Source organism: Acyrthosiphon pisum, chromosome A1 (genome assembly GCF_005508785.2).
Source record: "Acyrthosiphon pisum isolate AL4f chromosome A1, pea_aphid_22Mar2018_4r6ur, whole genome shotgun sequence".
In the NCBI taxonomy this organism is placed as follows: domain Eukaryota; kingdom Metazoa; phylum Arthropoda; class Insecta; order Hemiptera; family Aphididae; genus Acyrthosiphon; species Acyrthosiphon pisum.
In genome coordinates, this window is record NC_042494.1 from 125,167,394 (window position 1) to 125,180,710 (window position 13,317).

The window sequence follows — 13,317 nt, forward strand, 5'->3', positions numbered from 1 at the left end:
AAATTATTTGTATATTTTATTTTTTTAACTAAAAGTTTTCCAAAGTGATGGTAAAACTTTTAAATTTTACTTTGTTATTACCAACTATGAACTAAATATTAATAATCAAATTAATTATAAAAGTATATAATTTAACGTGATTATAAAATGAATTGACGAGTTAAGTTGTAAGTTACTTTAAAAAAAAAAGTAATTCGTTAAGATAGAAGTTACTTCTTAAAAAAAAGTAACTCGTTAAGTAACTTAGTTAAAAGTAACTTAACTTTAACTTTTTAACTCGTTAATGCCCAGCCTTGCTAATACCTCAAAGTAACCTTGTTATCTCAAACTGTTACAAAAGTAAAATTTTTTTTAAAAGTACCGTCTGAATGTCATTTTACTGGACCTTGTTGTTTCACGCAATTGTCAACCACATTCGGTGCCATCAATATTATTTTTTGAGCAAACCAAACGATTATTACTTAAAAGGTTTTTACTTTTAAAATATTCAACGCATTTGAATTCATCAACAATTATATTTCTGTATAAATATCCCATTGTAGTAGAATTCATTTCAAATCGGTAGAAAACTAAATTAACTAAATTAAAAAATATTATACTCGTGAAAAAAAATGGAAAAAATTCACCTATAAACGAAATGACATGAACAAATGCAAAATGGTAACTGAGTGTTTAAATGATTTTTAAAAATACAATACAGTCACAAAATCCATATCATATCGATAATTATATAGGTTTAAGTCGTAAAATCCATATCGAATCGATAGTCATATAGGTATAGTGGGCATAGTAGGCACTATAGTGTGAAATATAGGTATCTGTTATTGGTAGATCACACAATCTACCTACAATACTTTATTGTAGATAGCCATTTAACGGTAGATCACATGTTGGGCCGGTCCCAGGTATTCTGATTTAATTGTGAGTTCGTATTTTTAGGGGTGAAATCTAATCGTGTTTCGACTTTCAATATTTAATTTAGCATCAGTTCAAAATCAATTATGCCACTCAAACGAACAGCGATTGGTTGATATACACCACAAGCAAAAAGGAAGAGACATCAAGAGCAAAATTAGCTTTAGAAACAGATGAGGAAAGGAAAACAAAACTGGACGCAGTTCGAGTACGCTTTACTCAAGCAAACTCGTCTGAAACAAATAAGCAACGGGAAGCAAAAATGGAAACAGTTCAGGCATGCACTGCCACTTCTCAAGCCAATTTGTCTGTAACAGACAAGCAACGTGGAGCAAGGCAGCAAATTGATCGAGTACACATTGCTCAAGCATATTCATTTGAAAGAGACGATCTACGGAAGACTGAAAACCGTCCGAGAACACACTCTTAAACCTGTTTGTCTGAAAAAGAGTACAGACAAGCCACTGTTCAAAGGGGAATCAAACTAAAATCTGTTAGAGTATGCAACGCTTAATCAAAACGAACGGCACACTGATTGTTATAAGTACTTATAACTAAGGCCCGGATTTTTATGCAAAAATTTTTGTTAAATATGCACATATATATGCACTCAAAAATTCAAAAATATGCAAATAATATGCAAAAAAATGTATTGTTTAAAAATTCAAAATTTAAAAAAAATTAAAAAATATAGTATTAAGTGAAAAAAAAAATACAATTTAAATATTTTTTTTAAATGTGTATAAAGCATAAAAATGTGTATTAATTAATAATTGTTGAATGAGTACCAACATGATGTAACAAAATGTGATTTTAAATTATCAAATTGAAAACTTCTACGATTGTCGCGTATAGCATCATCTTATTGTATTTCGAAAAACTTCTTTCCACGTCTGCTGACACAATGGGTGCGTATTTGAAACAAGAAATATCTTCTGGTGATAACTCTGCAAGGTCTTCATCATCGTTTCTTATGTCTCCGCTTATGATTTCGGAAATTTTTTTTATTTGTGATAATTCGGGATTTTTTGATAATACTTTCGATAGTTTAACTTTAGAAAATTCAATACCTCGTCCTCCTTCACTCAATTTATTTTCTACATTTTGAACCAATTCTAGACTTTTTCCAAGATTGACACCCGATTTGTCTAGATATGTGATAGTGTCTGTTACGCATTGAAAATTTGATAGAATTATCGAAAGTTCATTTTTGATCGAGTTATCATTAAATAATATAAATAAAATAAAATATTTTTTTTTATTCAGTCGAATTATATTTGTCAGGAACGTCGGCGATCGGGCAAAATCGGCATGTATATCAAACTTTGAGTACAATTTAAAATATTTTATTAATTATTTATTAAATATGCACATTTAATGTAATTCCCCTAAATATGCAATTATTATGCATTTTGATGCAAATATGCAAAAATATGCAAAAAAAAAATTAACAGTAGAATCTAGGTCTTACGAAACATCAAGATATTTAATCAGAATTATTATACGTCAAATGTAGAAGAATATGCATTCGCATAAAAATCCGGGCCCTACTTATAACTATTAAAGACTCAACAACTACTTGCCCCAAGACATCGGGAAAGTTTAGTTTGAGCCACGTCTGTAAATATACCAAGTGCTAAATTATCCAATTCACAAGTGGATTGCCCACCCTGGCGAAATTAGTTCCAAATAGTGAAATACCACTAGCAGTAGCAGTGTAAATATCATTAGAAATAATATAAATGCTATATAATATAGCTATTGCTAAATAAATAGCATTTTACCATCACTAGTTCCAAAGCTAAGTACACCGATATAGCGCTGCATTTTATATTTATATATTTTTTTTATCATCTTTACTGATCTAAGTATGGTTGTTCAGCAATATAGTATTTTATGTTTAATTATTAAAACATTAAGACATTATAAAATTGTTAGAACTTACTGGAACATTGGAATATCACTTTCATTTACTGAAATCAAAGTTGCTTATGATCTATTATTCTACATCATATAATGATATAAGACCACTACTTTAGTATAAGATCATGCAGAAGATTACAGTGTGAGCATTATTTATTAACTTCCCTCTACTAAACATATATACATTATATCTATCAAATCGTAATTTTTATGATATTATATCAAAAAAAAAAAAATAGCATTTTGTATAGTCTATTTTGGTAATGTATAATAAAATAATAATTAATCATTGTTCATTGATGTCTAATGTCAATTGCCGTTTAATGGGTGATTGACAACTATCCACTACGCATTACACCATTATACAGTCTATAAATCCAATTTTAAGTCAAACACGCAAGGTACTTTCAATTTTTTTAGTAAATTATATAAGACTAAAATAGATTCAGTCTAGTTAATGTTCCATATAAAAAATAGCTGATAGGTCATTGACTACACTGTGTAATAAATTTCAGTAAATTGATAATGAAATTAATGGTTAATATTTGATAAGAAAAAAATAATAACTTAATATTATTTTAAACAAAAAAAAATGTGTTTTAGTTTTTACTCATACTGTTTTATGGTAATTGTGATGTCTTGATTTAATTTTAATATTATGAACTAATTTTTTGTTTGACCCTGAAAAGTTAACAATTAGTAATCTCATTGAAATAAAGAAAACATTATTCAGTATTTTTTGTTGATCAATTTTTTATTAAAAAAAAAAAAAACAATGTTGCAATTCTAACGATGGTTTACATGGACTAGCTACTAATATAATTATGGCAGCTTAACAATTATAATATACAAGATAGGATAATAAAAAAATGTATTGTGTAGTAAAGCTAACTTTCAAAATCAACAAAATTTTAATGACAGAATCAGTTAATAAATTTATATTAGACCATAAACTGTAGATTGTTGTGTTATGTTTAGTATGATTAGAACTTTACAAAAAGTATAATAAATAAAACTGTTGAATATTTTCGGTAAAATAAATGTATACACTGATTTTACAATACAATATCTAAAGATCCATTAAAAATTATTTGGTATCGCACTATGGAATTTTTACAGAGATTTAATTTCCTCCCAATACATAAATAATTAATGAATTATCAAAAAATGCCTCAAATGTCTACATATATATTTACCTGTATGTATATATCTAAAACAATTTCTTTGATCAGCTACATCTAAAGTTCTACCCAAGTGGCAAGTACCTACCCAACTGATTTGTGTGATTTTATTTTTAAATATAATATATGTGTACAGTGTGAGATGCGCCTTCGAAAAAGAAACATTCATAATTGGTTAACGGTGTTACTTTGTTACTACTATACAGCCTTATACTCTTTTTAAATAATATTAATAATTTTATAAAAGTTACTTTTCAAAAACTGATTTTTTTTTCTTTTATAGATTTTGTAATTATTTATTATTTTTAAATTATGAACCATCGAATACTATTATCTAACCTTTATGAATAACTACTGCTATAGTGAAAAATTATTATTATTATGGCCATTTTTTTACTAGTTTCTTCTAGCACTACATAGTGTTAGGGTCTATCATAACTATACATATATACACAGTATGTGACCACTTACCATATTTATTATTATTATTATTACTAAACACATTACACATTACAAATTTGTAATACTATTATTACATATGAGTAGACTTACATCTCTATTAGTATATATTAGAATGTCGTGCACTGTTCACCATAGATTCTACTTTGTTGGCTGTATCTCTGATAGCTTCTGGTAATTCAGGTAGGTCTAGAGTGGTAGTCAAGTGTGCAGATAGCCGTTTATACATAGAATCTTTTTTAGATTTTCCACTAAAATATCAAAATAAATAAATACAATTATTAAAACAGAATAATATGTAATTCTAAGAAAAAATCAACAATAAGCTCAAGGTTGAATATCGACATCCAACTAGAAAAGTCTTACCAGATAGATCTACAGTAAGCACACGCTATATAAACAATCATACTGGTACATTTTTATTAGGCTTGGACTGTGCATCATTGTCTATTTGAGAAGTTTTCAATCTACATAATATTATAATATACATATAAAAAAAATATATGCCTAGAAGTCTCGATAATCATAATAAAGCAAAATCAAATCATAAAATAATCTTGATAAAAGCATGCATTGAATTTTGTACTTGTAACTATAAGTATACACTTTAGAGAAGTACCTACTTGACATTTTAAAATATGAATATTTATAACTGAAATGTGACTCACCGCCTAGTATGCTCATACTTGATTTGTTGACTAAGAAATAAAGCATTTTTAAGTTGTTCTTGAATATTGTTCAATGGTTCTTCGCAGTTCTTAATTGAATTGATAGCTCTAATTTACAACACCGATGCATAATAAGACTCATAAAAATATATTATTAATTAATCCAAAAGTGAAAAAATGTATTATTACCCTATTGCATATTCCACATCATAATAGTGTCCCTGTAACTCCTTATGAAGTTTTTGAACTTGTACTCGTTTTTCTATCATAGGAGGTACAGATTTCCGTACATGTTCTTGAAGTCGATAAAACGCCAAGGATGGTTCGTTTGCAACAAAATGAAGATTTTCTGACAAAATTCCAGTGGCTTATTTTGAAACGAAACAAACATAAAATAATGTAGATAATTAAATGTGATTACTGCAGACATATAAAACTATAATATGTACATTTTACATACCACGTCTTGATTTATTTTGTAGGTCGGGGTCGTGCATTTCTGTCATTATGAAAATATATACCTAATATCAAATGGTTTTCAAAAATCAAAATTTGATGGTTTATTATGGTATATTTATATATTATGGAAGTTATATGGTAGTTAATTATAGTATCTATATCCGTGATTAGTAGATAGGTATTATCGTATTATCATATAGAATGGTCACAGAATATTCTATGGTACAACTGGTACAACATTCGTGGTCTTAGATAAACTTTTTATAATCACAGAATTAATATCATTACAAAATTGAAATTTAATCACAGATTTATAATTTATATCTGTGAATTTAATACAAAGTTTGTAAATACTATAATATCATAATATTTATAATACAAATTATAATTTATACTTTATAGTAACTACTATAGTACTGCACTACTGTAGTACTGACTACTTATTACTTCTTATTTCTTATATTTTGACATTTGCCAACTGAAATCGTTCAAGATGACTGAAGATATTCGTGATATTATGGACATAGAAAGGGGACCCACTCCTCAGGTATCTAAAGAAGACATACTTGGTACACACAAAAAGAAAATCTCATTACCATCAGGTAATCGTCAGACCCGTAGACCAGAAGGAATGGCTCGTGAGGTGTTTGCCTTACTGTATAATGATAAGAAGGATGTGCCACCTGTTATTGAAACTGAAACTGGTAATTGTTTTATTTGATTTAATCAATTTTACTACATATTGTTAACTGTCTGCATTTAATTGTTTAGGTCCTACTTATAAGCTCCAAAAAGCTAGATTGGGTATGCGACGTGTTCGTCCTTGGGTATGGGCTCCTTTTACCAACCCAGCTCGGACAGATAATGTTTCTTTTTCTCATTGGCGGAGAGTTGCCGATGAGGGTAAAGAGTACCCATTTGCTAAATTCAATAAGGTATTATTTGTAAAGATTAAATTATTGCTCATTTACATTTTACACAGTGTATAAATATATTATTATTGTTAAATAGAAAATAGAAATACCCAAGTACACAGATATTGAGTATAAAGAACACTTAGTGTCAGAAACATGGACTCAAGAAGAGACTGATCGTCTTTTTGACATGTGTGAATGGTTTGATTTACGTTTTATAATCATTCAGGCTAGATGGAACCTTGGAGAATATGAGAACACCGTTAAGCGATCTATTGAGGATCTGAAAGATAGATATTATTCAGTGTGTAATACGCTGACAAAGGTTGTAGACAATAAATTATTTTTGAATCGTACTTACCAATGATTTGTTTTTATTAATTTAGATTAGAGGAGGGAGTGTCAATGAATCGAAAATGTATGATGCCGAACATGAAACTCGTAGAAAACAACAACTTGAAAGGCTTTATAGTAGAACTCCTAAACAAGTATTTATTAACATACAATAGCATTGTACAATTTTGTGCATGTTTATAATATTTCAATAAAATTGATAATGTTTAGATAGAGGAGGAACAAATGTTAATACAAGAAATGCGTAAGATTGAAGCACGGAAACGTGATAGAGACCGTAAGACACAAGATCTACAAAAATTAATTAGTGCTGTTGATAAACAAAATGATAGTCGAAAAAGTTTGAAAATTGACAAAAAAACAACTCATCACCGTAAACGCGTTACTGTTCCAGTCAGGCCAACCAGAGTTGATCCAAATGTAATGTTTAATAATTTATTTATTCATAAACTTAAATTTTATTAAAATGTTAATTTATAGAACTTTGAAGCTACTACTATTAAATTTCCGGATATTAAAAATAGTGGCGTGTCTACTCGTTCACAAAGAATGAAAATACCAGCTAATGTTAGTCAAAAAAAAGTCAAAAATGTCGAACAGGCTCTAGAGTCACTAAAAATTAGTATGTATTACAATTTAGTTATTTAAAATAATATTATAATTAATTTTTTTTTTTTTAGAATTAAATCCCATTCCAACTGAAGACATATGCCAGAATTACAATGACCTGCGTAATGAAATTGTATTGTTGAATGAATTAAAGGCAGCTTGTAGCTCAAGTGATTTTGAACTGCAAACATTAAAACATCAGTATGAAACGCTAAATCCTGATGGGGTAAGTAATTTGCTAACAGTAATTAAAACATGCTAAACATTTAATATCTGTACTATTTGATAGATTTTAAAAATTGATCCCCACCTTATGGAAGAGATGGCTAGTTTAAGTGTTGACGAAGAAGAGAATGAAGAAGTACCAGAAATAAAAATAAAAATAGAAGTTAATGACCAAGAAATGGAAGATGATACCGATCTTAATCTTCTGCCTAAAAATGTTTTAGATATAATATAATTTATTATTCTGTGATGATAATAAATCAATTTGATTTTATTATTTAACTATACTTACTTTGTATTAAATTTTCCTTGTAGATAATGCTGTTACATTTTACTTACATTTTTTTATAAGACATAGTTTATGACATTTGTGTATAACATAACTATAGCAAACAATTTTAATAAATATTATTAAGGTTTACTAAATACATTTTTATTATTGACATTATTGATTAATCAATATTGTATTGCAAAGTGCAAACAATGCCTTCTGAATTTAAAATATTAAATTATAATTTCTAAATAAATTGTATCTTGCATAATATTAGATAATAATAGTTTAAGTACATTTTTATTATTTTTGAAAGCATGAATGCTCAAATATCCTATCCCTATGACCCTATTACAGACGGTTATCATATATAAAACTAAAATACAATTAATTTAATTTAATATATTTTAAATTATAATAGTTGTAAATTGTAATGTAATAATTAATAACAACTAACAAGTCATCATAGAAAAGATATTTTAGGTATACTACCAATCGTACGGTATAATATTGAGTTGCCTTTGATTACCATCATATAAATCAAATGAAATAATATGCCTACACCCGATAAATACTGATAATATTGTTGTTTATGGCCAGAATTTTAACGGTGTACACCTAACTAATTTTCGATTTTTATTAATTTTTTTATAATTATTAAATTTGATTGTTTATACAAGTATGCTTGGATGACACAACGTCTCCGTTCGGAATCGTTGTTTGTATGCAATTATGCAATGGTTTATCATTGAATTCAAGTATAACCAGTGGCGTGACAAAAGACATTATTTGAGGGACGTGCCCCAGCTTAAAGGGTGGTGGGTGTCCTGGAGACTAGAGGCATTTCACATATAGTAAATAATTTATTAAGTACATACTAAGACTAAGCCAATCATTCTCAGTTGTGCCCAAACATGGTATTGTTTTAAAAATATGATGTACCTAAAAGTTGTATTCATTTTTGGTGTCTGAAAATATGTGTACCTAAACGTGTTAGGTACTCGTGTTCCCAACCGTTCTCCCAGTTTCAATGTAAAATATATTTTTGAACATGTTTCGACGTTTATTTTTACAAATAATCAGTAGTTGAAAAATTACCATAGAGGTGTTAATTTTAATGGGTTTCACACTGTCACACTGACAAGAATTTATTATGCTATAATTTGTACTCTTGTCTCTTATTTTTTTTGTAACATTTTACCAGAAATAGTAAGAACGGCCCTAAATCCATTTTATCCATAGACCACGGACCAAGATATCTTAGTCCGTGCCGTAGACATAATATAAATAAATTATTTATATGTTTATGATTTTGTCATGCTATTTCCCCTTCTCCTATTAGTTAACAGATTTTTTTCATTCGACCCACGGTTAATCATCTTCTAAGACCGTGATTCGACCTTTGCTTATGATTGTTATCAATATAACAATATGCCTTATCATATTATCCTGTAGCCCAGATGTGATAACACCACAGATCTGTGGATAACACTTACAGTCCATCACAATTCACAGAATTCAATATTCATATAATTAATAATCATAATATAAATGTGAGCACTAATTAGTAATTATTAATTAACATCAGAGCACAGAGTTATTTTAAAGTTTTTACATTTTAATATTTTTTGCAGTTGTCAATAATTGTCATGAGTTGCTGCACAGTTGCTCGTATCTCAACATCTTGTATACATTTTTGACAAAATACAAATTTAAGTTTAAAATTATTCCTACTTCTATATTTGCTCTGAGTTTGATATTTAAAAAATTTTATGAGTTTTTTTAATATTCCAATATGAATTTAATAGCAAAGAAAACAAACATTTCAAACTCTTTCTTTATTTTCAGGTAAAAATTGGCCAATTTTAATTACACTTAAAAGTTAAATGTATATTTTATTTCGTATGTATTTGTCTACCTAACGTAGGTGTTAAGTATTTAATTAATTATCAATATATTATGTATAGTATTGATTATGTTAAGCTACTTAGATACAATTACATATTTAAGTGAATTTTGTGGGTTCTATGTGTTAAACCATGTCCTTTTAAGATCCTATAGATAATACCTAGGTACTATGTCAAAACTGAAAACACTCATATTCAAATCAGAGCTTATATAATATGTACTTGTCTATATAGTAATTATAAGAAATAAGAAGTATGCTCAACATGAATCGTTTTTTCATCCTAGTTTGCGGAAGTGCATCGCATTGTGTTTTTTTGCATACTGCATTGCATAAGAATAAATGTATTTACGTGACGTCACCTTGTGTTTATTGTTGATTGCATGTTATTTGTTATATAAATTATACATTGCCCCTTAAAAAAATATGCTCAGTCTTATCATTAGGCATACTTCTTATTCCTTAAACTAATATACGATACTTGTCTAGTTGTCTATAAAGCAGAGATACTTATCAAATTGTTGACCACATTTTTACAGTTCTATTTTACTGTAATGAATACTTTAATAATAAACATATAGATTACAGGCAATATTATAATATGTGTTTAGAAATTATAACTTGATAGAATGTATAATACAATATTATGTTCAGTGTTTTAACTTATTTTAAAATGTGTTGAAATTTCAGAACTTTAACGCAAAATTATGTAAAAGAAACAGTAAATGCTCATGAAGTAGAACACCATTCCAACATGAAAGAGTATTGGTGGAACAGTAATGGACCATTAAATGCATTACACTCTTTTAATCCATTAAGGTAATTCATAATTAACTGTATAAAGAGTAATAACGTGTAATAATTATACTGTTAATTAATTAACATCAATTAGAGTTTCATTTATAATAAATGGATTAACAAATATGAAAAAAATTGAAACAAAAAACATTGGCACTCGTCAAAGTCTAGAAAATATAAAAATACTTGATGTCGGTTGTGGTGGTGGACTTTTAACTGAGGTATAGTTTAATATTTTAAATATAATATGTTAACATTTTTAAATTGAAAAACTTTAACAGCTTATATCTATATTTAGGCATTAGCACGTCTTGACGGTAATGTGACCGGAATAGATCCCAGTAAAGAACTAATAACAATCGCCAATGATCATTCTGTTATTCTTAGAAACAAAAATATTAAGTAATTAGACAAAAAATATTCACTTAATATGGTTTTTATATTTTTATTTTTATTTTTAGATATTTTAATGAATCAATTGAAGAGCATGTGCTATCAAACACAGAATCATATGATGCTATTGTAACTTCAGAAGTTTTGGAGCATGTATCCAATAAATATGGCTTCTTAACAAAATGTGTTGATTGTTTAAAGGTACCTAATTCTAAATTATTTTTGTGTACCAACTTGAATAGTTGAATTTATTGATAGCAAATAATTTTTACCTCTACTTTGATTCATCAAAATCATGTCACAGGAATTTAACTGTACATAGCAAAATATTGTCTAATTTCATTTCAAGTAATGCCTAATATGTAATGGATTAAAAAGTACAGCTACTTATGTGTCATATGTATAATTTTAACTGTTCGTTCTTATGATGAACAGAGTATACTTAATTTTGTTCAAAATGTTGCAAAACAAATATGGTTGGTTTAAGCTGTGACTGCTTATTAATAACAACTAAAAAAAAAAAATTTTTTTGTATTCTTTTTTACAGCCTGGAGGATCTTTGTTTGTAACAACCCCAAATAGAACGATTTGTTCATGGTTGAGCGTTATAATGTTAGGAGAAACATTTAATTTCATACCAAAAGGTACTCATGAATGGGAAAAATTCATATGTCCTCATGAATTGCAGTCAATTTTAGAAAATAATTGTAAGTATAAAATTATTGTATGATTTGTAATGGAACATGTTTCCTGATGACGTTTTTGACATTGTCTGCGTGTACTTAATGACCTCAATTTTCATCAGGTGCTTTGTTATTAAATGCACTACAATTTATTTAACGTTACAATTAAACTATTTTTTTCTGTTAGCTTCTCCTTATTAGTATTATTTTACTAGTACATGCAAGTCCTACAAAAAATATTTTATTTTTAAATTTTTTTTAGTGTCACAACAAGTAGAATCAAATATGATATACACTATTGCATTAAATGCGTTAAATCTATATAACTGTGTATTTAATATGCAATAAAAATAATAATAAGTTCGATAACAATGTTCATATTTTTCCTAAACAATGCATACTTATTACTACATCATAAAATGTTAAATATTATCATCTTTTAGTTAAAACATGTATATTATTTATTTTGTTGGTTTAACTTTGTTCATCTAGGTGAATGTGATACTATTTCAATTAATGGACTTTCATATGATCCTTTTACAAACCGATGGAGTTGGACTGACTCGACTGATTTGTCTTATGCCTTACATGCAGTAAAAAGTACATAGTAGATTATCACCTAAAATTAACTATTACTTTGTATTAACTATTACTATGATGCATAAATATTTGTTTAAATATATTTGTTACAATTATAGTACAATCATTAAGTTATAATTAAATCATTTGAAATTCTGTTTATATTTATTTTTTTTATATTAGATGTACTAGTACCTTTTTACGATAATCTGAACAATATAACACGTGAATGCTATTATTTTTCTTGAATTAAATAATATGTTTTAAATTTAAATATTTTTCATGAGAAATAAATAATATTAGACTCTATTAGTTAATAACTATATGTAAGCAAGTAAAAAATACTTAGCAAAAAACATAATTTTGCTCGTTTTTTTTAGTAATGTAATTTTATTAAAAATCATATTCATTAATTAGATAACGATAATAGTTTCTATAACTGTATGTTTTTACTATTTTGTGTATAATTTTATTACCGAGCTCTGGATTTACTAGTTATGGTACTAAAAAATATTAAAATCTATTAAATTAAAAAATCCTTGAAAAATACAAAATCAAATTTCTATTCTCTAAAATAAAATGTATTAAGCATCACTGTTTGTTCCTAAATCCAGTATGCAAATGCAAATGTTTTCAGTCCTAACCCTGTTATATAATATACAAATAAATGTAATATTATAATATTGTATAAAACAATAATAAACTAATGAAAAATATTAAATCTACATATTTTACACAGGAATTGTTGTGGATTACTAATATGAATAATTACACTTGGGCCGTTCTTACAATATCCGGTTAAGAGTCGGTTAGTACTAACCGACTGATAACAGATTTTTTTACCGGCAGAATTCGGCCGGTTAACTTTAACCGGACATTGTAAGAACGGCCCTAACTTGTTTTAAAGTCCTTTATTGTAAACTGTATACATTGTAATGATGTGCATTAAAATTGGCTATTTATTAATGACCCCCTCCCCC

The 13,317-nt window shown here is 27.4% G+C and overlaps 4 protein-coding genes across 5 annotated transcripts in view; 2 read left to right on the forward strand and 2 right to left on the reverse strand.

Moving 5' to 3' along the window:
• The window catches only part of LOC100167697 (DNA excision repair protein ERCC-6), a 19,106-nt gene extending 14,422 nt beyond the window's left edge, over positions 1-4,684 (reverse strand). Inside the window, exon 1 of the mRNA XM_029488250.1 lies at positions 4,572-4,684. The gene's annotated coding sequence lies outside the window, so the exon portion shown is untranslated. The remainder of the gene's footprint in view (positions 1-4,571) is intronic.
• On the reverse strand, positions 4,141-5,744 carry LOC100162874 (BLOC-1-related complex subunit 8 homolog). Of its 2 annotated transcripts, XM_003240512.4 has the most exons (5): positions 5,607-5,744; positions 5,336-5,513; positions 5,147-5,254; positions 4,845-4,945; positions 4,141-4,729 (listed from the first exon to the last, which is right to left on the reverse strand). In XM_003240512.4, exons 1-4 carry the CDS (start codon positions 5,650-5,652, stop codon positions 4,882-4,884), a joined length of 396 nt encoding a protein of 131 aa, XP_003240560.1. In that variant the 5' UTR covers positions 5,653-5,744; the 3' UTR covers positions 4,141-4,729; positions 4,845-4,881. The 2 variants fall into 2 exon arrangements, with proteins under 2 accessions (XP_003240560.1, XP_001952541.1); XM_001952506.5 differs by lacking the exon at positions 4,845-4,945.
• Positions 5,745-5,925: 181 nt separating this feature from the next.
• On the forward strand, positions 5,926-8,150 carry LOC103309827 (DNA methyltransferase 1-associated protein 1). Its single transcript, XM_008186284.2, has 8 exons — positions 5,926-6,309; positions 6,377-6,540; positions 6,617-6,844; positions 6,906-7,007; positions 7,084-7,293; positions 7,354-7,495; positions 7,554-7,708; positions 7,772-8,150. Exons 1-8 carry the CDS (start codon positions 6,099-6,101, stop codon positions 7,940-7,942), a joined length of 1,383 nt encoding a protein of 460 aa, XP_008184506.1. The 5' UTR covers positions 5,926-6,098; the 3' UTR covers positions 7,943-8,150.
• Positions 8,151-9,460: 1,310 nt separating this feature from the next.
• Positions 9,461-12,501, forward strand: Coq3 (coenzyme Q3 homolog, methyltransferase). The gene is given in 8 exon segments (NM_001162197.2): positions 9,461-9,531; positions 9,613-9,826; positions 10,575-10,703; positions 10,777-10,903; positions 10,981-11,084; positions 11,144-11,276; positions 11,623-11,782; positions 12,251-12,501. Coding segments are annotated over 7 exon segments (822 nt in total). The 5' UTR covers positions 9,461-9,531; positions 9,613-9,773; the 3' UTR covers positions 12,367-12,501.
• The last annotated feature ends 816 nt before the right edge of the window (positions 12,502-13,317 follow it).

Bases quoted from the DNA above. Each gene is read 5' to 3' on its own strand.
- LOC103309827 (XM_008186284.2), top strand. From the start codon at position 6,099: ATGACTGAAGATATTCGTGATATTATGGACATAGAAAGGGGACCCACT. The intron at 6,845-6,905 runs GTTGTAGACAAT...TTATTAATTTAG, and splicing joins TGTGTAATACGCTGACAAAG to ATTAGAGGAGGGAGTGTCAA. The intron at 7,008-7,083 runs GTATTTATTAAC...GATAATGTTTAG, and splicing joins ATAGTAGAACTCCTAAACAA to ATAGAGGAGGAACAAATGTT.
- LOC100162874 (XM_001952506.5), bottom strand. From the start codon at position 5,652: ATGACAGAAATGCACGACCCCGACCTACAAAATAAATCAAGACGTG. The intron at 5,514-5,606 runs GTATGTAAAATG...TTTCAAAATAAG, and splicing joins ACAAAATAAATCAAGACGTG to CCACTGGAATTTTGTCAGAA. The intron at 5,255-5,335 runs GTAATAATACAT...GTTGTAAATTAG, and splicing joins GATGTGGAATATGCAATAGG to AGCTATCAATTCAATTAAGA.